The following is a 27,018-nucleotide window of genomic DNA, read 5'->3' as shown; positions in this document are numbered from 1 at the left end:
AACGTCCACCTGTCTGACCTGAAAGATACTTCCTTTAAGGCAAGTAAAATCAATTTCTAAGGACAAGGTGACCGTACTATTTTTAGACAAAGTTGATTACACGACCATAGCCCCTCCCCAGGGCTTTTAATTGCAAGCAGCATTACTAAATACATCATCATTCAGTTCTCCTACTCTTTTACATTACATTATTATACACTTAAGACCCTACTAAGAATTAGACAGATAAGAGAAATATATATAATTCAATCAAAAGGGAGTTCTCAAATCTCAATTTCTTGCCTCAGCTTTGTGGCTCTTTTCATCCAAAATAAGATTACACATACAGTCATCTTCTGAAATTAATCTCCTTCGTACTAAAGAAGTACCTTTTTTGGTAAATAATGAAATTGCTATGTTCATATGGTTTTGAGCTGTCTTTCAGAATTCTTAAGCCTAATTTAAATTCACAGCATCCAACAAAAGCAGGAGTAGTTTTCTCCATGCCCCTCGTTAGTGAGCTTCCTTTGTCCATAACATCCAAAGTGACACAAAGACACCACAAGCAAACAGGGATCCTCCTGCTGGCAAACCCAGCTGTTTAAAACTGGACAAACTTTCTTTTTTCACCAAGCCCTAATTTTTCCTGAAGTGTATGACTGGATGCAGAAGGGAGTGGGACATGAAAGGGTCATGGATTTAACACGGGATAGGACACCTGGTGTAAGTTTATCCTCATTTCTGTCTGCTCAGAATTGAGCACAGACCATTTTGTACTTACAACTAAGTCTTTTGTGATTAGGAAAATTCCCAGTGATGCTTCTTAATTACACCTACCAATAACAGGGAAGATGAGAAGTCTATAAATAGCAATTGAGGAAGCAGCATAAGCAGAGCAGTTATTTCCAGATTTGAATACATTAACTAATATCAAAATAAACCCTCTAAATCTACCACCTCACACAGACATATTCAGAGAACTTTTGATATTTACAGGATTGCTTCCAAAATAAAGCTTGAAACTGTCTTCTGTCTCAAAAAACCAAGAAAACAATCAAAACAAAAAAAAAATGAAAGGAATCTACTATGGAAGAAAAGAAAATGAACTAACATGTGCAAAACCATATTTACACAAAATTCCCAGGTGTTACTTGAAGGGCTAAGGACCTTGCCAGAAACTGAGTAATAAAAAGACCTTTAGGGTGATTTAATGTGACTTTTAGGGGAAAAACACTGATGGAGGAAATAACCCAAACTTCAAAATAACAGAAGTGCTCAAGACCTGCCCAAGCTTGAGAAAGCAAAAAGTCAGTCAGAAACCCCTCCTGCTTTGAAGAGGGGAAGGATAACCTGGTGACTGACTTCCCAAAGCTTTCAGGACCTGTGCTCACACAGCCCCACAGGCAGCGTAGGATCAGGGGCAAACACACTGATGGCTTTGGGGCCACAAAAAGAAACACAGTCACCAACACACCACCTTCTGCTGGACATGAAGCACCACCAGTTTCCAAAGGAACTGGTACTTGGGAAATAAGGCTTTGCATTACCTAGACATTCAAAATGTTTTCTTCAAAATGACAGGAAATACTACTTTTTCAAAAACACTGCAGTGATTTTGAAAAGTGAATTTGGTGGAGGGAAAGCTTTTAGTTGGATTCTGGATGGTAAGAGAGAGCAGCACAGGCTTAGCATGTGCTGTGACCTGCTGGACTCAGAGCCCATCTCACTGCCAGACCAACACTAACCCCGAGTGCTGCAGCTGGGTGAGCACTGGCACCAGCCTCTTCCCTCACTCCTACTGCTGCTTTGGGACTTCCTCACAAGCTGAACTAGGAGAAAAAGTTGGTTGGGATTTTTTTTTGGTGGGGTTTTGGTTTGGTTTTTTGATTTCATTTTGGTTTGGTTTTCATTATTATTTCATTATTATTTTTTTTAATCCAGCCAAGCTCCCCCACAGCTGCACCATCAGTTGTGCCATCCAAGCCACAGAGTGGATAAAGTGCCCATGTCCACAGCAGCCAAGAGAAGAGAATAAATAACAAGCACTACCTCAAAAAGAAACCTTCCACAAAACCACAGTGCACAGGTGGGTAAAACCTTCTCTTATCCCCCACCTGAAAAACGTGGAAAGCTTACAAACACCCAAACCACATGAAATCTTTGTGTTCCCTTTAGAGCTCAGACAATAATAGAGCTGTAAAACGGAAGCATTCATTAACAAAGAAGCACAGAAAGCTGCTTGCCCAGGCCTAGATTTCCAATACCCAGCAATGCCAAAAGATCATTTCAAGTAAACCAGGGATTTATTAACAGTGTAAATAACCAAAAACATACTGTTCTCCCAGCTGCCTGAGACAGGGGGAATAAAGCCAGCCTGGCTGAAAATGAGAAGCGTGGTGGAACTTCTAGAAATTCAGTATTTCAGTAGGCACATCTCTGCTTTGTGGTTCCTTGCCTATGTTCAGACACACACACAAGACACTGAAAGGACCATAAACTGAGAGAATCTAAAAAACAAGCAAACCAGAAGTACAAACATTTCTTAGAGGCTGTTAACACTGCAAACAGAAACAGCTGCCAAAGAAATCTTTTCATGTCAGGGGTGGAGAATTTAAAGCAACTATGATGCCAGCCCTCTGTTAAAAAAAATAATCTCCCTTGCCTTTGATACCAGAGACCTCATTTTGAAAATATTTACAGTTGTCACAAAACTAAGCATTACCTGAACATTAAAAACTAGGGATGGCTTTCTTAAAGCAAGAATCTAAGACTTTTCTTAGAATCATTTAAGCAGTTAAATGTTTTTAAACAACCGAGTTGGCAATAACAAGCTAGTTGAACATTTTCCTTAGTCTGGCAGACAGCTAAATTTTGTTTCTATATGGCTGTGCTTCTTCCTTCACTTCTGCTGAATAGCCTACTGCTGCTGCAGTGAAGCCAAGAGAATCCCTATGACTATTTTAAACCTTCTGGCTAAGAAGAAAAAAACCAATATCCTTAAAATACTACCAAAAACTAGTAGCAAAACAACTTGTCAGAGTTCACTCAACTGCACAGCAAAGGCAAAAGGGGACTGAAAGGAAGAAAATGAGAGAAACTGAGAGGGAAGCCAGAGCTGTGTGTCTTTCTGGGTTGCACAACTGTAATGCAGAGAAAGGAAAACTAGGTGTAAATTGCCTCTTCTGGTAATTACAAGAAAAAGTCCTGGGTCAGGAAAATAAGCCAAGGAACAGCACATTTCTCCCAGTTCCTCTGCATCTCATGGAAACAGGGAGATGGTTATTCCCATGGCTTGGGCAGGAGCCCTCCAGTTTGCCCCAGAGTGGGGATGATTTCTCCTCACATTATGACATGCTAATTTTCCAAGGTTCATTCAAGGCCAACCCAAATACCCACCACCACGGATGTGAAGGTTGCAGCTTACTTTAAATCACACCAAATCACCTGGAGTAACCTCTGTTCAGGGAAAGTCAATTCATACTCACATCACCAATGAAAGAATTCACTAGGAAGTGATCTCAGAGCCCAGTTCTCTTTGGTGGGGGAGCAGAATAAAGAGAGGAAACTCTGCAGATTTCTGTTTTCATAAAACTGGGTAAGTGACCTAAACGGTTCTACCACTCCTTTCTGCCTGACCACCCCATTTCTTTATGCCACTATCTCCTAGTGAAGTGCTAGGAAACTATACATTAAACATTACTACTGCTACTGAGAGTTTAGGCTGCTCTGAAAACTATTGCCTGAATCAGAGCTGATTATAAAGGGTAACACGTGTCTAAAAGGCACGTAAAGGGTCAAAGCAGAAAGTCTGGGCTATTCTAATAAAGGAAGGAAAGTACAGTTCAAAGCAATTTCAGAAGGGATTTTTCTGTGCAAGAAGCAACATCCTTGAGGAACAAAAGCACAGTGAAGACAATCAGAAGGCACACCCCAAGCAGTTGCAGTGCAGTAGCTGGACATGTCCTTGCTGGTAAAAACAATCCTGAGTCATCATGCTATAGCACAATCCCTAGCTCCTCGTTATTCCCTCTCTTGGCAGCGGACAACCTGTTTTTTCTTTTTTTCCCCCCACTCCCTCCTTCCTCACTAGAAAAAAGGAAATATTTTAGTGAGAAAAAAGGAAATATTTTAGTTAAATAAATGTCCCAAAACACTCCATGTGGAGTTTCTCATCTCCAACCCCGTGGCATCTCTGCATTTCTCAAACAGTAGGAAAAGGAGTTTGTAGCTGCCAGCACAGCAAAACGCACTCCACTTTGGGACAAACATATGGAAAACCTGCCATTTCTCTGAGCACTGTTTGCCAGGGCTGTGTACTGCTCTCATGTTTATGCAACTGTTGGCAGGAATGAGGCACTAGGATGACTGTGTCCTTTAAATTGAGGAACTCTCCCTGTCTTTATGTCTTGTGCTGTCCCTGCCCTAAATTCTCCTTCCACACCCTCACCCCAGTTCATAACAGAAGCACTTCAGCTTCAATTTCTGTACCTGTGCTGACTGCAAATGGGAAACACTGCCAGCCACACCCCCTTTGAAAGGGACACCTTTGAGATGGGCAATATCAAAATACTGTTTAAAGATCTCTAGATTTACCATTTACAGATCCAGCAACCCCCAATTCAGTAGATAGATGTGAATTGTTACACAAGAAGAGGGAATTGCCATGCCCTTCTCTTCTTAACTCTGGTGTGACTCTTGGGGATCATCCTGTGCAGGGCCAGGAGTTGGACTCAATGACCCTCATGGGCCTCTTCCAACTGAGCATATTCTGTGATTACTCCAAGGGTTCCTACACAGCCTTCCCAACTCCCTATCAAACTGTCCCCTCTATACCTGCAAAGGCAGCTGCTCACATTTTTCACTCTCCAAATTTGACCACTTGAGATTTTGGGAACGGGGGTGGGGGGGAAGGCATTAAAACTCTGGCCCTCGGAGTCACATCAGCCGCTTTGTCTGGGAGCTGCTCCCACGGCCAAATCCCTCCATCCACGGCGTCATTCCCTAATCCCACTGCATCCTGAGCACTGCGAGGGCACAGCAGCTCCCATCCCTGGCACCCAGGCACTGGGAGGGCACAGCACCCAGGCACTGGGAGGGCACAGCAGCTCCCATTCCTGGCACCCAGGCACTGGGAGGGCACAGCAGCTCCCATCCCTGGCACCCAGGCACTGGGAGGGCACAGCAGCTCCCATTCCTGGCACCCAGGCACTGGGAGGGCACAGCAGCTCCCATCCCTGGCACCCAGGCACTGGGAGGGCACAGCAGCTCCCATTCCTGGCACCCAGGCACTGGGAGGGCACAGCAGCTCCCATGCCTGGCCCGCAGCAGGGAGGGAGCCGTGTGCCCGGAATGCTGGTGTGCCCGGAATGCTGAAGGGCAGGCGGAGCTGGCGGCAGGGATGAGGTAATGGCTCTTTCAGGGATCCAGGGACACTCACTCACAGTCACTGCCAGTCCTCCTGCAGCCTTTCCAAACCTACGTTTGCCTTCACAGAGTTTATACCCGCTTTGAATGGCAGTAAAAGGAATCCTTGTGCCCATATTTGAAACCAGCACTTAAAACACTATTACATACATCCTATATATACTATTGGCTGAATCCACAGTTCTACATTTCAGTTGGTTTTCATGGGCAGGACATAATATATGCTAATTAAGGCTCTTATTTTGGAAAAAAAGGAGGAAAAGTGGGTCCTCAGGGAGAAAAGATAAAACACGAACAGAACAAAGCAACACACACAGAGCCTTTTTTTTTTCCTTTGGGTGTTCTCACTTAGGGCTAAATGTTTTTAGAAATAATGAGAGTCATACTAAGAACATTCTTCTCTTCTTACTAACTCCTCGGCATGTTAGAGGACAAGTTACATGGAGTGCTTTGATTTTAATTTTTGTTGGAACTGTCTGTGGCTGAATAATCTGCAGTCCAGATGTTGCAATGACAATAAAGTCCCTCTCAGCATACACACGAGGATGGCAAATGGCCCTGTTGTGAAATCCTGAACAGACCTCTTCCCTCCCCTTTCCTCTTTCTACTGAATCTTTCAAAAAATCATGGAAGACATACAATTTGCAAAGACATTAGAGATCAGCTGACAAAATAAAAGAATCGGTTCAAAGGTAAAGAGAACCAACTTAGTTTGATTTACACCTTCTCCCTCCTACTCAATCTGCACTTACAAAGTCTAAAATCATTAGAAATGTTTCCAATTAAGCTTTCAACTTAAAATTCTAAGGGGATCAGTAAGAAAGTACATGTTTGCAGACCAGACAGTAGAATGCTCAATGGGTGCCATGGGATCTGACTATAAGCAATTCAGAGAGTATGTTCAGCATCTAAAGTGGAATTCATTAGGAATGTGATCGGTATAAACTGACAACATCAGATCAGGGCACTTCTGACAATAGTTAAAATATGGACTACTTACAAAACTCCTTTTTAAAAACAAAATTAATAACAATTGGCAAGTTTTAAGGATTTCTAATAGAGAAAAATTTGCAGTGCTTTCTGAATCCAAATTACCTTCAATCTCTGCCTACATGTAAATGATGGAAACCTTATACCTCTGTTGAACTACTAAAGTTGCTTTCATGGAAAATGAAAAATGTGCCTTCTCACAAATGTTATTATTGTGTGGCTCAGATTTCCAATTAGAATTTCTCTAGAAATTGTAATTTCCAATTTTGTGTTTGGTGTAATCCCACCAGCACTCAGCAAATTCCTCTCATATCTGCTAAATAAAATAAATAACATCTTAAATTAACATTCCAAGGAATCTAGAAATGTTAAAAAAGCCTGCTCCTGGAATTAGTATCCAATTCGTATCAAGAGTGGTTTTTAAATTTTGAATAAAATCCTCTCCATTGTGCAATAAACGAAGGCAGTGGGGCTTCCAGGGCAAAAGATGATCCATCACTGCATATTCCAAACAGATCCTAGTGCCTTTTTATCTCTGTCAATAAATCCTTTGAGAGAACTTTGGAATAGCAGGAACCTCGATAATGGCCTGTTATAAAGGAAGCTCCAGCAAACCCTTCAGAACAGTATGTTGTAATGCACTGAGGACACTTGGGAACAGTTCTCCATCTGTCACTACACTTTCCAGAAAGCAAAAGAGGACAAAAAAAGGGAGGTGGGGGGTAAAAGGCATCTGGGGAAAATTACTGTGAAGTTCTTGCTGGCCCAGCCTCTGTTCTAGCACTGGAAAGTGGTGTCGTGTCCAGGATGTACACGGAACATCAGGATGTATGAAAGGAGCCCTCCCCAGAACTCTGCCCCAGCACAGGGCTTGGAGCAGTGTGGTGGAGATGGTCCACAAGCTGCACTTCCCTCTCTTCACCAGCAGTGCCAGAAACTGGCACCAGCACCAGCAGGACTGGCTCCCACGGCAGGAAATGCCATAGGAACACTGCCAGATGAGAGAGCAACTTGGTGCCTTCAATAGCTGATATCCCAAAGGAGCTCCTAAATGTGACTCCAGGCTCTGCCAGTTTAAAAACAAGACTGAGCAATGCAAACTTTCTCTCTCATATTTTATAACATGAGGCACAGGCACATCAAATTTTCAAAGCACTCGAATGCTGTCCAAGTGTTGTTGAAAACAGTTTATTAAGATAGCAAGTGCTTGTGCCCCCTGCCCAGAGGGCTGAACATTGACCCCCTGTCCCTGCCGTGGCCCAGCCGGGTGTGGCACTGCAGGAACTGAAGGCACTGCTATCACCAAACACCCCTGGCAGCCACAGACACCTGGGGAGCAGCCAGAGTTGCTGTCACCCTCCTGGTGGCACAAGAGAAGGCTTTAAGGCAACGTATTTCTCCCTCCACATGCACAGCTATGCACAGCATTCCAGCCTGTTCCTGCTGACTGCACAGTTGAGCCAAGGGCAGGACGTGCCTCCTCAGACTGCTGAGGTTAAACCATTCAGTCCTATTTTATCTGTCAGAACCATCAGTGCAGCAGCAGCAGAATGGAACCTGAAAATCCTACCAGATTGGGGTGCAATAACTGGTAAACCTGGTATTTCCAGCCTGCAGTCAAAACAAACAGCAGAATGAAATCACGGCCCTTTTAAATTTTTCTTCTTGTTTTTCGTTTTAAAGCAGCAGTCAAAAGGCCTCTTGAAGCCTTGTTTATAAGCAAACCAGTCTCAAAGGCTGGATTTGCATTGGCAGGGTTTGGAGCCTGCAAAATAAACCTTTCTAGGTAGTGTTTTCCCTCTGCCTATAAGGGAGGAATGGTTTCTAGTGTAAATTCTCCCAGACTACATCCCTTTCCAGCTACAGTGAGGAAACTGCCTAATTCAACACAGCTGGGCTGCCCGAGCCTGGCTGGGAGCTGCTGCTCTCTGGGCATGCACCTGCAGCCCTTCCTCTGGGCAGGCACTGAATGGGAGCACACACTGACAGCCCATTGACGGGGGAAGCACCGCGGCCATTCAAAGCTGCTCCTCAGCTGCAGTTTCTTTGGCAGAGATCATTCCATTTGGGGAATACTTGATGTTCTGGTATAGTGGCTATTACAGAACATCTTTGGAAAAGTACACTTCTTTACTCAACACCACGGTTCCAAACTGACTGCCAAGTTATAGTCAGAAACAAATTCTATGATCAGGTGATGATCACAGAATCACAGAACGGTTTGGGTTGGAAGGAACCCTAAAGATCATCTAGTTCCAATCCCCCTGCCATGGGCAGGGACACCTTCCACTAGAACTTCAGAAACTCCTAGGAAAATGATTTTCAATCACCTATAGTTTTTTTCTCCAATGTCCTGTGCTCTCCATTCTCCAGGGACCTCTGTGCTACTAATGCTTTGCATATATTAGTGATTAAGCTAACTGGATCACCAGGTGTGCTCAACTTTTACTCCACCCATAACTGCCTATTCTAACAAAGGGTCTCTGGCAAGAAAACTGCACTTTGGCTTCTGAATATTGTTATTGTAATAGGAAAACCAGAAAAAACATAGAAATCATAAATTGAAATTTCGACTGTGAAAATATTGACTTTTCATGCTTTTAAAAACTTCATTCTTTTGGCACTCCTAGTGAACAAAGCAGAAGTATTTACTACAATTCATGCAAGGTTTTGAATTCTTTGCATTTCAGCCAAGCTTCACGTACCACAAAGGAATGACACGATTATTTATTAATTAAGGTTTGGGATCTTAATTTGCAAGGAAGATTTCAAAGATGCAGTGAAATGAACACAAAATTCTTGTAAAAGACATCACTAATATTTCCTCTGGTAGGTGCAGGTATTTGGAAAAGCACTTGCCTTCTTGTACTAGGTGAGTTCAAAGCCACTTCTTTCAGCATAATGCTCAGGAAGTTAATTGAAACTAAAGCACCTGTACAACACAGATCTAAAAAGGATTTTTAATCTTGAAGAAATCATCCCTTGCAAATCCTAGCAAGTGCCTGACCACGATGTCTACCCTTCATTCACCTCCCAAGGTGCAATGTGCAATCCCACCTGACACACTCTGAAGAGACTTTCAAAAGTTATTCCCAGCTCTTTTCAAAGAGTTTACAGACTCAGCACCATCACACTCCGTGGTGGTTCAATACCTGACATTGCACATTATTGAAAATGTCACCATCTGCAGGCTTGAAGAGCCACAATCAAACCCAAGATCCATGGGCTGCTCGGGGACTGTCTGAGCTGTCAATAGATCAGAGGGACACAGCACCAGCAATGAGTCTTCACTTCTCTATCCATCCTGGAGATTGATGCAGTGGGGGAATGAAACAATCCCACAGCCCAAGATCACACACAGAGGTGCTGTCTGTGCAGTCCTGCCTCGCAGCACTCACTGCTAAGGAACTGCACATCATTTACAACTAGCCAGCATGTAAAATAGGTTTATCCCTGTTCAAATCCATGCAGCAAGATCACTTAGATGTGTTTCAAATAACAGTCTCTATTCTTCTGTACTTCTCTGTTTATTTTTCCCTTTCAGCCTCCTACTGATGTGTCACTGGAAGCATCTGACAACTTACAAAGCTCTCATTCATCGCTGCTTGAGCACTTTTTCCATTCACCTTTTTCCTCACATTGACTCAAAAGACTCTGTTATGAAGCCTGTAGCTCACTGATCACTGACTGCTTAAGGTTTAATTGCTGTGCAAAAAACCCAGCAAACACCACCCAAAAGTCTTTTAAATGTCAGCCAACAGCAGCACCACCTTCCTCCTCCTCAATCCTGCCAAGGATGTCATTGTTTTCAAATCTTCTTAAAAAAGCTAATCGGTGTGTCTTCCTACCCAGGCAGCTTCACGAGCAGAGATCCTATGACTTGTGTAATTCCAATTGGTTAAAAGCTTCCATAAAGGCCTTTTCTCAAAGATATAAACCCAAAGCTCAGTGTTTACAGCCCAGCCTGGCCAGTCCATGTTGGGGCTGGATTGCACAGCTTTACAGGTTTAGGTACATTACACCCACCCTAGGGCAGGAAACGGCACACTGAGCAGTGAGGAAAGACCAGGAATTCTAATGCCAACCCCCCAGCTGTTCTTATCTTCAGGTTATGATAGGTCTAATGACAACTGTGTAACTCCAATAAAAGGAGTACAGAGTTTAGAGTAGTAATTATTTGCTACCCTCTCCTGGTTTTCTGCTGCCACGTGGGAGCGTCCAAAGGAGAAAGTATTTCAATAAAACAAAGAAATGTGACAAAGTTATTTATAGAAATTTTAAACAACTCCATACATGGGAAAACTATCAGTCATAGACAGAAATACAAATTTTGTGATACTTTTATGATAAATAATAAATATTTATTTAGTATAAAAAATATTCAGTGCACTGGGTTTCAGTATCAAAGTTTTGAGGAAATCTACTGAACAAATTCTAGGCCCTGCCAGTGTAATTCAGGAAATTCATCTTACACTGCTTGTTTTTTCGAATTCCCATATGACAAGTTTTACATCACCTACATGATTAGGGCAGGAAGGAATCTGAATTTGTTATAACACCAAAAAATGGATCAGGATCAGGCCACCACGTTTCTCCACAAGAAAGGAATCAGGTTAAACTTAAATTGTTCACTACCATTTATGTACACATAATTATATTTTTTCTTTTCCCCCGAAGCTGTTTAACTATGGAGATGTCAACTTGTAAGTACTTGAACACGAAGAGTCACCACAAGCAGCTTGTTTATTCACTGAAAGGTCAATATCAGACACCAGGCTTACCTTATCCAATACAAGAAAAATACTGCTGGTTCATTCTCAGAGGAAAAGGGAGGAAAGGCTGTACTCACTTGTTAAAAAGGTTCAGCCCGATCCTATAGTGGCGTTTCCTGATAACATCGTTACTGAAGGCAGGGGAATCCCAGCTGTTGCGAGTCTCTTTGTGGTAGGTTTGTTTGCTCAAGGTTTGCTCCCTTAGGCTGTCTCTAGAAGAAGATTCTGAGCTGCAATTTATTGTGTCATTCGAGTTGGAAGTGCTGTTGATGCTGTCATTGTCTCCGTCGGAATAATCCGACTCGGATTTGCTCTGCCTGTTTGCTGTGCCATTGATGGCTAAATGACTGTCTATAGGCCTGGCCCTGTGTCTTGCCTCCTGCTCCTCCCGGGTGATGATCTTGGCAGGAATACTGTGAGGGATATGTTTTGGGCTTCCCTGTTGACTGGTGATGCCCCGGTCATAGGCATTTTGTCTCTTTAATGAGCCTCTCTCCGAGCGATCGCTCAAGTCCACGGAGCTGTCACTGGGTGGCTCTATAGTTAGCAATGGTAGGTGATCCATCCTCATCCTCTGCTCCTGACATTCCAGGGACGGGGTACTCCTGCAGCTCGTATCAGTGTCTATCTTATCATCTTTGTGGGTCATGGACCAGTATTCTTGGGAAGAGTTCACGGAGCGGAGCCTCAGATCCGACTCCGTGCTGGACGGCCTGTCCACGGACTGGGAGAGGGGAAGGGGTGGGGACAACTCCTCCTCGTCGATGTACAACGTGACATCGCTGTATGACGCTGTCATCTCATCCAGCTTCCTGTGATCCACATTGTGGACTGCTGGTTTGGCTGGAGCACAACTGTCCCTCTCCATTTCACGACTTCTGACCTGATCTGCAGCCTGGATTTCGTCAGAGTGCAGGCTACGGCAGTTCAGTGCATCATCGATGGATTCCGCAAGGGATTTCACCTGCCTGGAAAAGGCATCCTCCAGTTCCGTTATAGCATCAGTGAAATCAGTCGATGCTGCTGGAGACTTCATCGTAGCTGTTTCTCCAAGGTCATCGCATTCAGACGGTACCAGGGATCCCAGCTTTGACCCATCGTTTGTAACAGAAACTTGTTTCCCTTCAAAGTAAGAGCTGTGGACTTTCTCAGGTCCTTCAAAGGAAAACTGCATTCTCATATTGGACAGGACGATGCGCCTTGACATGCGATTTTCAGACATAGAACTCCGGAGACGCTCAAAGTTCTTGTTCATCTGATACTGGCGAAAGGCGGTTTGGATGGTGCGAGCAGCATGTCTGGTTATGAGACGGCCCCCATACTTCCGTTCTAGCATCTCCACCTGGGGGGTGAACACAGGGAATTTGTAGCTTAATGCAGGTTAGAACGAGGTTAAAGTGTAAAAAAAAGAGAATTCTTAGAACAACTGCAATTTTTCAGACATTTTTCCAAAGAGCATACACCGGTTTTGAAAATAAAAACTCAAAGCTCAAACAGTGAACTGAATAGTCGTTTGTAAATTCCACCCTAAAATACAAAAATATGACTCTGTGAATACTGTCATATAAAATTATGGTGTTGGCAATTTGTGTGTTCATTTAAAAGTTGGTTTCCACGCATTATCAGTGGTGTGGCCATGTCAAAGCAGACGGGACAGAGCTCTGCTGCAGCATAATGCTGCCACACTCTCTGTAGGGACAACTGCAGAGAAGTGAATTCCAAGCACAATGCAAATGGCCATATTTTGGGAGTAAATTCTCAAAGTGGTCCCCACCTTCCCAGACAGGCACCTGCATGAATAAAACCCCCGGAGCACCGTTTCACCCAGGCCTGATATCAAAGCAAAACTGAGCTTCCCAGAACACACACACTTCCAGAGAGGTGTCTCTTGATAGAATATCCACAAACACATTTTTCCTCAAACCAAGAATATATTTCAGAGTTTCTAAATAAAAATTCAAATTTATTTTCAATCTGGTAACTACTCTCAAAATTGCCAGTGTTTCCAATTAACTGAATGAATATGCAAAATAAATACATATAAATGCTACCAATTTAACCCATTGAAAACGATGTGCCAATACCTCTGAAATAGTTATTATATATTTTCAAAGCTTTTCTTCCAAAATGAGAAAAGCATCATAGTGTCCTAGAATGGTTTGGGTTGGAAGGGACCTTAAAGCCCATCCATTCCACCCCCTGCCATGGGCAGGGACACCTTCCACTAGCCCAGGTTGCTCCAAGCCCCATCCAACCTGGCCTTGGACACTTCCAGGGATTCAGGGGCAGCCACAGCTTCTCTGGGCAACCCTCAGTGCCTCAACCTTTTACTTATTTAAAAAACACTGAACAAGATGAATAACTACATTTCTTTATCCCCCCCCCCAATATTTAATTTCTGCTCTGATGAGTCTTTTCCAGATCGATACAATTCACAAACACAAACCAGCTATGACAAATCAATATGTTCAGTGCTACAATTAAACCCACCATTTTTCTGGCAGCATTTTTGTGTGAGTCCATGCAATTTTCATAATGTTGTAATGATTCAAAAGTCATTTCTTCTTGCCTGCAAATTCAGGTACCCTTTTTCATGAGACACCACGTTTTTTTTAATCTCATACCTTGGAGATCTCTCCAAGTAATCTCCCACTAACTGTTAAGTTCAGACACTGATGTGCAGAGGGACTTCATCCTCCTTCTATGAAAGGAACTAAATGCTACTAAAAATTATTTTCTAGTCTATTATGTCTATCATTTGGGAGTAGCTGAAGTATTTCTTTCAGTGCCATTGCCAGGTTCAGCAGCTCCCATTCCCCTTCCACATTAAAGATGATCTCCCTTTTTGCTCACTAAATCACTGTTTTTTATTTTTTTTTTTATTAATTATAGAGGCAAAAAATATTCTGCACAGTTATTGGCATAAACTGAGGAGGTCAGCTTCTCAGGTGGACTCAGATCAGGATTACTGGCAGGGAATTGTTCTTTTGACTGTATCTTTAAAATTGCTTTAACCAAGCTCAAAAAGCTGTTACTGATCTCTGAGCAGCTCCAAATTCCATCTGGATTTACATTTCCAGATGTAAATTTCTGCATAATTTTCTATAGTGTCTCTTTAAGCAATTGTTCAGCCTTTCACTACCAAATGGGGGGTTTTGCCCCCAAATTTGCACGTGCCAAAGAGACTATGAGGTTACTTGTAAAGCATTCTGAAGATTCAAAAAATTATTAAGAATTTAATAATCTATCACAGTCTTACCACTGCTGCCACACATTTGCTACTATTTCTATTTGCAGCATACATACATATATATATATATATGTATGTGTATATCTATATATATCTATCTCACATGTATTTTTATAAATCACAAGAGATTATTTGCTGGACTAATCTCAAAACAAACAACTTGTCAATTCAGTTCTCCTCTCAAAATTAAATGTCAAACCTAATGAAAAGTAAACTAGCACAGTTAGAGAGAGAGAATGTAACAAAACCTAATATTCCACAAAACAAATTACCTGGACTTTATTCTTGCAACAAGCTGTTGTCCTTCAGCTTTACGCAGAAAATAGCATTATCACTGATCATCATAAATTAGGGGAGTTTGGTGGGAATTTAAATTGAGATTATTTTCCAACTTGCCTAGATGAGTTAGACTTGTGATTAGTATTTCTAATAGATTTTAATGCCTATTTCATGCACCTTTTCAATGCATATTTAATGCAGGTTAACTTCAGGTAAAGTCTGGGACATTTTCCTACATCGTTTTTAGTATCTTCAGCTATTTTAAGGAGAGCTTTTCAAGAGCAGTAACCAACTCTGCAGTATCAAGCTTCCTTCATGTATCATTGTCACTTTTATTGTGCAAGACTCCCTGAACAAATACAAAATAACATCTGCAGTCCTCCTCACTCTCCATCAAACTGGCACAGAAGGACAAATGGAATTGGGCTCTGTGGAATATCTGCAGTGCAGGAGATCTCCTCAGAAAGCCTCACACTCTACATCGATCCCTGGTGAGACATCCAGCAAAAACCACTGCCAAAGGTGGAACAGGAAGGAACAGTTTTGATCTCACAAGCAGGTCCAATTTAGCAGCAGAGCTGGCATCAGGAACCTGGTGTCCCCACAATTTGGTGAGCGTGGAGGCTAAACTAAACTCACACTTGCTATCCCAAATATTGGCTTCAACTTTGAGGCAGAGTTCAAGGTCTGTTCTTCCAGGTCCTTCTGGAACAACATCTTATGATCCCCCAACCTGAAAATGAGATTTAGCCCCTATAAATTTCACTGACTATCAATGTTTGGTCCAAAATCAGGAATAGTTTGCTTCCTGTCTGTGGAATTTTGCCACTTTCACCATATTAACACAGAAGTTGGAGTGACTATGGAATATACCTTGATGATTCCAAGACTCTTGGGGATGGGTCTGTGCAGGGCCACGAGTGGGACCTGATGATACTTGTGGGTCCCTTCCAACTCAGCAGGTTCTGTGATGCTGTGATAAGACCTCTAACCAAAAAAAACCCTCCAAACCAGAAAACATTGATCTATTGGCTATTGTTCATCTACCACTGACATCGGTGCATCCTGCATATTTGCCTACCTTAAACTCTTAGGGCACCATTTTCAAATCATAAATATGAACTTATATGGTGATAAACATCTTTCAAATAGGAATACATTCGAAACAAACCCTAGAAGGAAAGACTGACTGTCTTACAAAAGTGCCTTTTTACGGACAAAGGCTTCGAATATCTACATCCACTTCTTTGTAAAGGATGTGGGAGTTTTGCCTAGTTGAGTAAAGCCAATTAAAGCCTTGAATTCACCCCACAGATACAAGAAAATATCAGCTGCAATACGTTGTTCCTTTCTTTCAGAAGCAACAAAAATATCCAGGTTTCAAAACGACTCATTTGCTTAGGAAAATATTTTGCATTATTGTCCCCAGAATAAGTTCCTGGTAGAACTGTCTTTATTATTAAAACTATCAACATATCTTTTACACCTTTCTTCAGGAAGTGGGGAAGGTGTAAGGGACACAGGGGTGACACAATACAGGATAAAAGAGTCAAAAACCTCAGAAATGCTGGCATATGACTATTTGAACTAAGCTGGGCACAGAAAAAAGGCATTTTCAGCATCACAACTGATGTGTTGCTAAAAAAGACTCCCCCCAGTTTACAGACATGTTGCCATTGTCTTAAATTAAGTAACAAAGCCCAAATACCTGCTTATCTTGTAGGTCTGAGGAGAGTTCATAGCTCTCAGAAAGCGATCTTGACCTTTTGATAGCTTCTTCCTCGGCCTGTTTGCGCAGGATGGACGCGGAGTGCTGCAGTTTGGGCCTCCGTGCCCGCTGTCCCGGGGAGATGGAGTAGAGCCCGTAGGGAGAGGGGTCGTAGTGGTCTGGGCTGATGGCTGAGCTGTGGGTTATCGGCCCTTGGTGGTACCCAGAGGGGCTGTCCAGGGACGTGCCAGTCTCACTGCTCGGAGCTTCGCCCTCCACACTGCAGGGGACAGACAGGACACGGTGAGTGCTGCCCCCAGACCTCAGCAGCCCCCAGCACGGCTCTGCTGAGCAACACTGCAGGCACCCAGCACATCTGGCTGAAGTTCAGGTGCAATTGTTACAGGGAGTGTGGCTTTCATGTCAAACACCACAGTTTTTGCTGTACTCTAAACAAGTCTCAGTTTGTCCTGCAGGTATCACCTTTAGATCGTGAGTGGAGCAGGACAATGCAGGTTTCAAGCATTATTTCACTTTATACAGTAATTATTAATAACATCCTCAGTTCCTTAGGCAACTATGGTGTAAAATGAATGAAAACTTCTAATTTCTTATAATACTGCTCATTTCCAAGTTGTTCTACTCAAAGTGACAGATGCTTGTTTGCGTCTTTCCTTGCTTTGACAAATTAAAGCAATATTTTCTTACCCTCATATTACAGTTTGACATAAAAGGATTACTTTCCTGGAGATTACTCAACGGAGAGCTGGGATTTAATGGATCTTGAGAGCTACTATGTTTCTAAAGACTAAAGTTGGGAAAAAGTACCTACAGGAGAAATCTCATTTATTTCTCTCTTAGTGAAAGACTGCTCCCATGGGATGCTTTTGGCATCCTTTGGAGTAAAGCATCCCATGGGATGTTCTTTACAGCTAATGAAAGCAATGTGCTTTCAGGTGAAGAAAACACATTAGAAACTATCTAGCAAATAAAACATTTTGTTTTCACATGAATGCTGTTATTGCTAAGGAATAAAGAAAAGGAAAAAACATTTTTGTATTAAAAGGGTGGTACATAACAGGAAACATTTTAAAGCTGAGCCCCAGGCATATCCTGGAGTCCTGATGACACAGCAGTTTGTGTTTGGGTTGTATTTTACAGCAGGGCACTCTCACCCTGCAGTAGGATTTGCACTTTCACTCTTCCACCGTATCCTATGTTTCACATCAGTATTTCCCGTCTGCCTCACCCTGTGTACACAGAGCATTGACAGCAGAACGAAACTGGACTTTTTTTTAATCCCTCAAAAGACTTAGGAAGCACTCCACACATGACCAAATATAAGCATCTGCAGCACTTGCCCTACCTTTTATTTTAGGAAAGGCACAGCCCAACTCCAAAGCAGTAAAATTCCAAGTCCTGTAATTCTTATTTTGCCTTCATTCACATGAAGGGGAACATAAAAAACCAAAGTCCTCCTGTTGTCTCTCAGCAGTCCCTTCAGAAAGTACAGACCAATTTCTGACTGAACCTTCTCCACCAGGAGAGAAGAGGGTTAACACTGGCCAAACCCTCCCAGCTTGAACAGTGGGTACTTTTTAAAGGGAAGGAGAAAAAAAGCCCCTTAGATTTCTTAAAATGCTTCTATAAACATGGAAAACTGAAAGCAAGCACTCTTTCTTTGCCCATCAAAATATGACTCTACCCGAAAGGTATTTTCAAACATACTTAACCCAAGCTGGAAACATTTTCAGTGTGCACACATTACTTTTTCCAAAAAGGAAGCTGACAGGAAACTAATCCCTTTCCCTCGGTGATCCAGCTGGCTTTCAACTTCAAAACGATAAATTAGCCCGAGTTTTGCTAGTGACACTGAAACTGTGTAACCACCCACTGATCACAAATAAATCGGCCTCCCTAAAGCATCCATTAAAGAAACAGTATCACATTCTCTCTTTAAACACTAAAATAGGTTTCTCTGTCCTGCCAACTCTGAGGCCACACTATTCTGTACATCACAGGTTCCTAGAGCAAGTTTATAAGTACTTTTCATACAAGTATGGAAAATTTGTTTCTAACAGAAAGGCAGGAATTATCACTATTTCCCCCTTCTTAGGTTTGTGACTTTTTTTTGCCAACCTCACCGTTGTGAACTATATAACAACCCTTCCATGTTGACTATAACCTCCTGTTGGCAGTTTAATAATGATACCTTCAATGGATCACTTAACCTGTTCAGCAACAAAAAGTTTCTGCCCTAGCAGAAAAAGGTGGAAGGAGGTCTGCCCAGGGCTCTGATTAAAGTTAAGGGCTGCTTCTTAATTTTAGTTTGCCTCTTGTACTTTTTCCAGATATCAATGTGATGCTTGACTGACTACAATGCTTGCTCTCCTTTTGCTCACAGGCCTATTCCCTACCACCTGACCTGTGAAGCAGGGAATTAATTACCTTTTTACAACAGGCAGCCTCCTGCAAACAACAGCCCTTCAAAGCAAACCCACATGCACAGCCACTACCATGTGTTTTAGGGCTTTCTCCCATCCAGCTCTTCTGCCTCCTTAGGAGCAGCTCGAACTCCGTATGAGCTCTTGCATTCCAATGAACTCCACTGACAGGGAAAAGCAGCTCACTTTCTACTTCCTACTACTGTACATATGTGTGGAAAAGAAAAACATTTCAATAAATATGACTTGTGTGAAGCTGTAAGGCTGACAGGTTGGATTGCTCCACTGAGGGGGAACAGCACCCAGAGCTGGTGGAAGTGCTCTCCAGGCCACCTTCCATCTTTTATCACCAGTCCTGGTTAACTGGAGAGGTCCCAGGGGACTGGAGGTCACCAAATGTGATGCCCACCTACAAGAAGGGACAGAAGGATGACCCAGGGAACTCCAGGCCTGTTAGCCTGACCTCAGTGCTGGGGAAGGTCATGGAGCAGATCATCCTGAGTGCTACCACATGGTATGTGTGGGACAACTGGGGGATCAGGCCCAGCCAGTGCGGGTTTGGGAAAGGCAGGTCCTGCTTGACCAACCTGATCTCCCCCTACAACAAGGTGAGCAGCTCAGGGGGTGAGGGAAAGGTTTTGGATGTGAATCTGGACGCAGGAAAGCCTTTGACACCCCCAGCATTCTCCTGGAGACACTGGCTGCTCATGGCCTGGGTGGGACACTGCTCACTGGGCTCACAACTGGCTGCTGGCCCAGGGAGAGGTGGGCAATGGAGCTCCATCCAGCTGGGAATGGGCACCAGTGGTGGGCAATGGAGCTCCATCCAGCTGGGAATGGGCACCAGGGGTGGGCAATGGAGCTCCATCCAGCTGGGAATGGGCACCAGGGGTGGGCAATGGAGCTCCATCCAGCTGGGAATGGGCACCAGTGGTGGGCAATGGAGCTCCATCCAGCTGGGAATGGGCACCAGTGGTGGGCAATGGAGCTCCATCCAGCTGGGAATGGGCACCAGGGGGTTACACAGGGGGCAGTGCTGGGGCCAGTTTTGTTTAATGTCTTTATCAATAACCCTGACAAGGGGATCGAGGGCACCCTTGGTCAGTCTGCAGGTGACACCAAGGTGGGCAGGAGTGCTGATGTGCTGGAGGGTAGGAAGGCTCTGCAGAGGGATCTGGACAGGCTGGATCCATGGACCAAGGCCAATTGTGTGAGGTTCAATAATGTCAAGTGCCAGTTCCTGCCCTTGGATCACAACAAGTCCTGCAGTGCTACAGACTGGGGGCAGAGGGGCTGGGAAGCTGGAGAAGGCCCTGGGGGTGCTGGTGACAGTGGCTGGATGTGATCCCAGGTGAGCCCAGGGGGGCAAGAGGCCAATGGCCCCTGGGCTGTGGCAGCCCTGCTGTGGCAGCAGGACCAGGGCAGGGATTATCTCCCTGTGCTGGCCCTGCTGAGGCCACACCTCGAATTCTGGGGGCAGTTCTGGGCCCCTCATGACAAGAAAGACACTGAGGGGCTGGAGCATGTCCAGAGAAGGGAAGGGAGCTGGGGAAGGGTCTGGAGCACCAGGAGGGGCTGAGGGAGCTGGGGGGGCTCAGCCTGGAACAAAGGAGGCTCAGGGAAGACCTGCTCAGTCCCTCCAACTCCCTGACAGGAGGGGGGAGCGGGCGGGGGTCTGGCTCTGCTCCCAGGGAACAAGTGATAGAAGAGGACATGAGCCTCAAATTGCACCAGGGGAGATTTAGGTTGGGTTTTCTTCCTGGAAAGGGTTGTCCAGCCCTGACAGAGCTGCCCAGGGCAGCAGTGGAGTCCCCATTCCTGGAGGGATTTAAAGCCACGTGGATGTGGCACTTGGGGACATGGGTTAGTGGTGGCCTTGGCAGTGCTGGGGGATGGTTGGACTTGATGATCTTAAAGGTCTTCTCCGACCTAACAATTCTATGACTAAAACAGGCTCAGAACACTTACCTATCCACTTATTAGAAATGCCTACACACAAAAATGCCAAGGATTCTGCTCCAGGCTGGCAGCAAGAACTAGAACCCTGTGACTGAGGGAGTAGCTGAGACACCTCTCCAGCACTGCTTCACTGCCAGCAGCCACCCTTCACACACTACTTTTCTCACATGGGTGACAAATTAAGTACATGAAGCACACCGTAAAAATGGACAATGCAACACGGTTAGTTTATTATTATTTATACTTATATACTATATATTATAATAAATAAATGTTAATTAAAAGTCCCAACTGGAATTAAAAAAAACCTTCTTAATAAAGGTCTCCAATTTGAGGCATCTGCCACCTATCCTACATGTCCAGTGGAATCAACGTTAAAAAAAGAAAATCGAGTGGATTAATTTGGTTCATGTCCCTGCAATGTGCAACTGCATATTACTAATGAGTCCAGCAATCTGTTGAATTAAGTAATATTAGGAGAAAGCAAACCAGTTGAAATTAACTTTTCATTCTTAGAATTCTAATTGTTTTATCACACTCTTGTTTCAGCAGAAAATAGACATTCATTATCTGCCAAGCCAGAAAAAGGGAAAGGTTGTTTAGTAGTATTTTACAAAGAAGAGGAGAATGGAACAGCTAAAGAATGAATATGAAATATTTAAAAATAATTAGTACTACTAATATGACTTTTCATGAATAAAAATTTAAACCAGAGCCATTGAAAAACTTTGGACGTCTCAATTACTTTTTTTTTGAAAGAGTGGTCAGCACTGGCTGAATCAGGATTTAACAGTAATTGACACTGGAAGTTTCTTCTTGCATAATGCTCAACTTAAAATATTGCTAAAAAATCCCAAACCACCACTGTATCAAGGAACAACAGGGAAGAACAAAGGCTTAGAGAAAGACAGAAACAGGCCACATTTTAATACATTACAATGGATAGGTAAAACTCTGGGTGAAAATCAGATTACTTTCAATGGTTATAAGCCAGTATTCACCAGCTGGATTCAGGCATTTTCTGCCGTTTTTCCTGTGTATGGCTCTGCACTTCCTGCAGGAGCTGAGCCCCATGCTCTGCAAACACTTTTAAATTAAACTACACCACTGAAGTGGTCTGTGCATGGCAGCAGGGCCTGCTGGCTTCTCCAGCCGGGCGGTGGGGAAGGGCCACCCCGTGGAACAGCCCCCATGTCACCCACCCCACAGCACAGCTCCCTGTCACCCACCCCACAGCACAGCTCCCTGTCACCCACCCCACAGCACAGCTCCCTGTCACCCACCCCACAGCACAGCTCCCTGTCACCCACCCCACAGCACAGCTCCCTGTCACCCACAGCACAGGGCAGGCCCTGTCACCCACCCCACAGCACAGCTCCCTCTCACCCACAGCACAGCTCCCTCTCACCCACCCCACAGCACAGCTCCCTGTCACCCACCCCACAGGGCAGCCCCTGTCACCCACCCCACAGCACAGCTCCCTGTCACCCACCCCACAGCACAGCTCCCTGTCACCCACAGCACAGCTCCCTGTCACCCACCCCACAGCACAGCTCCCTGTCACCCACCCCACAGGGCAGGCCCTGTCACCCACAGTACAGGGCAGCCCCTGTCACTCACCCCATAGCACAGCTCCCTGTCACCCACCCCACAGGGCAGCCCCTGTCACCCACAGCACAGCCCCCATGTCACCCACCCCACAGCACAGCTCCCTGTCCCCCACCCCACAGCTCCCTGTCCCCCACCCCACAGCTCCCTGTCACCCACCCCACAGCTCCCTGTCCCCCACCCCTCCCGCTGTGCCCTCCCTGCACAGCCCCAGAGCTCCTGCCGGCTCCGATGCAGGGCTGACTCCAGGGCACACCCAGGGGCTGCCAGGAGCTGCTCCTCTGCCTCCTTTGCCCAGCTGCCAAGGCTGAGGGATGGTGCCTGGCTGGAGCTCTGCACTCAAGCAGCACCAACAAAGGAGGCTGACGAAATGGGAAGGAGATGTCGCTGCTTGGAAAAAGGTTGTGGTTTTCACAGTTATTTCCCACTGCTCAGGGGATGAGTTCATGTCAAGAATTACCTAATAAGAAAAAGCTCTGTCTCCTCTCTCCCTCTGTAGCTGTGTGGTTAGCCATGACCAAAGCACATTATTTCTTCTCCAGGCATTTTAGCAGCAGAAACCTGGCAGGTCTTTTCCTCCCTTACTCTCATTTTATACCTTCAATTCAGAGAATCATAGAACATCTTGAGTTGGAAGGGACCCATCAAGACCATCAAGTCCAACTCCTGGCTCTGCACAGACATCCCAACAATCCCACCCTGTCCCTGAGAGTGTTGTCCAAACCCTCCTGGAGCTCTGGCAGCCTTGGGGCTGTGCCCACTGCCCTGGGGAGCCTGGGCAGTGCCCAACCAGCCTCTGGGGGAATTGTTACTTCTGCTCACAAAGGCTGGCATGAGCAACCAGTACACTAAATCCACTGTCATATTTTAAACCAACATATTATTCAGGATGTTTAAATATCTACTGTTATTCCTTTCATTTTTATATTCACACCTTCCTTTTCCTTCAAATCTTGTCAGACTCTTATCAAAACTAAAAATAAGCACAACAGAGACAAAATTTAGAAAAACTAGAAAACCTCAACATTTGAGCTTAAAATGGAAACTGGAAAGAGTCCTTAAGATCTAAATTCCAGTAAGGAGCAAACTCTAAGCTTTTCCATGAGTACAGACTTATCTGTTCCACTGACTAATGGCAAAATGACCAGAGGAGCTACAGTTTTGTATCCAGAGGCACAAGAATTTATCTGTCAGAGAAACTGTACTACGAAAGACAGACATTCGACCAGAAGACCAGAAAGTTCCTTTTTTTCTGAGGCCCGGTACTTTATCTTTAAAAGGACATGCATGTAAAAAGGAAGTATATAACAATAATATCAGATGCAAGGAGTGATTCAGTATTGCCACTCACCCCAGAAGCCCCACAGTTTACAAGCAGTCAAGTGTCCCTGTGCATTTTTAGGACTAAAATACAAAGATAGTGGGAACATATGCTCACAGAAATCATCCAAATGTTCAAACCAGTATGTTGCAGATTTAGTTTGCAACAAAGAAATTCAACATGCTTCTAAATAATGCAAATGCCAAACCAAAACTGCATGCAACATTTTAAAATAGAACCAAAGAGACCCTCCCAGCAAAACAGAGTAAACACTTGAGAAACTGTTTTACCAATGAGTTGTCTCTGAAATCACTGTTATTTTCATCATTCATTTAGAATGGACTTTCAACAGTGTAATATAAAGACATGTAATTGAAAACAGGCCCAAACAACTGGATGGTACACACATGAGAACCAATCAGCATTATATTAATCCTGTAAAAAATCTGCTTTGGACATAAAGAGAAGTATGACAATATAATAAGTCTGTGCTGTTAGATCGTAAAGATTTTTCGTAGCATTTTAGATCCTTACAAGTTCAAAGGTATACAGAATAAATGTCTCTTCTTCTAAATTGTGTAAAGAAAGCCCAAGTATTATGAACACAGCAACTAAACCACAGCCAACTTAAAATTCTAGTCAGCACAAGACGATAAAACACTCGGCTTGGCCGTGACAATGCACATGTTCTGTTCTTTAGGAGGCAGTTCCTAAAGCAGGACTGTGGCAGAGCAGCACTTGCCAGGGACAGCAGTCAAAACTGCAGGTAGTCTGCACAGCCTGAATTCAAATGGAACTTAATGAAGGATTGATATGTTTATTTTATTTGTTGCAACAGTGAAACATTTGCATGAGTAGTTCTTAAAAAATTGCTCAGTCAAATCCAGACCTTCTCTAACTTGCCTGCTTCTCCCTGAATCCATATAATTGATTCTCCTCTTCAGGAAAAACGCATGTAAACCTGGTTCCTTTTAAGTCATATCTACTGATAGGACAATTCAGGAAGCTGATTTTCTTCCTTTGTCCCCGAAACTTTTCTGTCCATAAACATGAACATGATATCCACAGCTGAAGTATCTGGATACCTGATGATTTATGAGATGGATTTAAATGCAAACCAAAGAGTGAAGCTTTTTGTATCAAAATCTCTTTTCATAAACATGATTCCCAGTAAAACTTCAGCCTCACTCAAAAATAAATATTCTGTGTAAACAGGGAGGAAGAATTGCTGTGCATCTGTTCTACACCAACTATCTCCTTTTAAAATCTGCAGCTTCAAACCAGTCAAAGTCTGATCTTAGCTCCTAATTATAGATTCCCACTTGAAATAGATCCAAATTCTCTACCTAGCTCAAGGAATGCAGACCAGAAGTCGCCCATGGAACCAAGTCAGTAACAGAGAGAAGCCCAGGGCAGCTGCTGGAGCAGCTGGGGTGGTCAGACACTTCCACCAGGAAGGCTGGAACACACCACTGGAATGGCAATAATGCCTGGGTCCAGGGCAGCATTCCACAGAGGAACAAACCTCTCCAAAAGCTCGTTTCTTGCGCGTAACTTTGCCTTTACAAGTGCAAGGTAGCCCTGCTTTGCCTGTGACACTGGAAGCGACAGTTCCAGGCAGAGCACTGCTAGCCAGGACTGTGCTCCCCACACACAGCACTCCTTTGGCACCAGGGGCCACCCCCCTGCTTCAAAAGCTGGCTTGCACTTCAGTACCTGTGGGGCTTTCTGCTCTCAACTACAAGGTGTGTTTAATTAAAGCTCTCATGTATGCATTGGATTATCTCAAATTACTCTCCACAAAATGTTCTTAGTGTGACTTCTAAAAATGCAAAACCAGCCAGATGTACCTCATTCATTTTTCTCCATGCCCCCCCCAGTATTCCCCAGTGGAGTGAGAACATTTGAGCAGAAGTATATTATTAGTACGGTTTGCAACAGATTAGAATCCAGTTCTTATTGCCATGCCTGTTCTGTGCTGTCTAGTAAACAAAAGTCAATTATATTAAGAACTCCTACAAATCCCCAAATTCAATAAATGCAATAACATTAACAAACCAATCTACCTTCAAATATACACTGTCAAGAGTTCAAAGCCATTATGATGGACAACAGCACTCACAAAGGCTTTGATCCAGGAAAGAAATATTGACCGATGTGTTTGACTTAGAATGCACTCTCAGTTCAGCTGTTTCTGTTAAAAACAAATGAAACCTTTGAATGCACATCAAAGTAATGTCCCAGGTAATTCATCTTACTGAAGTTAAATATCACTGCGAGAAAAATCCAGACAAAATTTGCATGTGTCTCAGAAGCAAACACTAACAAAGCAGTCACTTCATTCAGGAATATTCTGTATGGTGAGACTGCCAATAACAACCAGGCTGAGTCAAAACAGTCTGACAGCCGTGGACAGGGAGCAGAGTTCCTCACACAGTACCCTGAGTGCCCTGCAAACCTGCATTTGTTCTCTGGGCCAAGTCCTGGATTTGAAACTACAGAAAAACCCCAACATACACTCCTTTGGACACTACCAAGTTTAATTCTCACTAAACAACCCTATAAAAGGCATTAACAAAAATGCTTTTTAAAACAGGCCATTTTGACCCCCAGTCTTAGATGCCATTAATGGTAGCAGAGAGCAGGGAAAAAAAGATGAGAGGTTATTTTCTCCACCCCAAAGCAGAATGTAGGAATGAATGCACTGTCACTACTGAAATGGAGATACACCAGCAAGATGAAAATAGAGTGGAACAAAATCATACCCAAATTCTCTATTTTAGGGAACAACATTTACAATAGAGCTCAGAGCTAAGGCTATCCATTTGGAAAGCACTCACTTGAGATTATCTTCAGCTTCCAAGGTTAAACACCTCCCAGATCACCTTTGTCCAAGAGTGGCAGCATATCTGCTATCAGACACAATATGTACTGCAAAGGGTCAAACCAACCAACCCTCACCAGTAGCCACTTACTGCCTTATGAGCCTGATCTGCTAAAGGCAAAGCTGCATTTTATTTTCATTATTTAGCAGCTGGAAAGTAACAAAGGAGACTCACAGCACCCACAGAACTTGAGTACAGTTTACAAATCTCAGCTTCTATCCCAGGTCATCCAATTTGTGTTAATTATCACCCAGCATCAATCATATTCCATCCTTCAAACTCTTTAAAAAATGGATATTATTAAAATATTACTATGGTAGCAATTAGAGGCCTGTGGCTCAAATCAGCCCAGGTTTTAGTATTTTTAGAGAGGTTTTTTTATGGTCAGTTCTTCCTCTT

At 43.8% G+C, this 27,018-nt stretch overlaps 1 protein-coding gene across 3 annotated transcripts in view; it reads right to left on the bottom strand.

Annotated features, from left to right (window-relative positions):
* The window catches only part of IQSEC1 (IQ motif and Sec7 domain ArfGEF 1), a 334,498-nt gene that overhangs the window by 30,372 nt on the left and 277,108 nt on the right, over positions 1-27,018 (bottom strand). For all 3 annotated transcript variants that reach the window (XM_051793412.1, XM_051793413.1, XM_051793414.1), the window contains 2 exons: positions 16,403-16,682; positions 11,243-12,507 (listed from right to left, as the gene is read on the bottom strand). In XM_051793412.1, coding sequence (XP_051649372.1) covers positions 11,243-12,507; positions 16,403-16,682 — 1,545 coding nt within the window. The remainder of the gene's footprint in view (positions 1-11,242; positions 12,508-16,402; positions 16,683-27,018) is intronic.

Source organism: Manacus candei, unplaced genomic scaffold (assembly GCF_025592945.1).
Source record: "Manacus candei isolate 608988 ecotype Guabito, Panama unplaced genomic scaffold, ASM2559294v1 h1tg000036l, whole genome shotgun sequence".
In the NCBI taxonomy this organism is placed as follows: domain Eukaryota; kingdom Metazoa; phylum Chordata; class Aves; order Passeriformes; family Pipridae; genus Manacus; species Manacus candei.
This window is presented reverse-complemented; position numbering and strand designations above follow the sequence as displayed.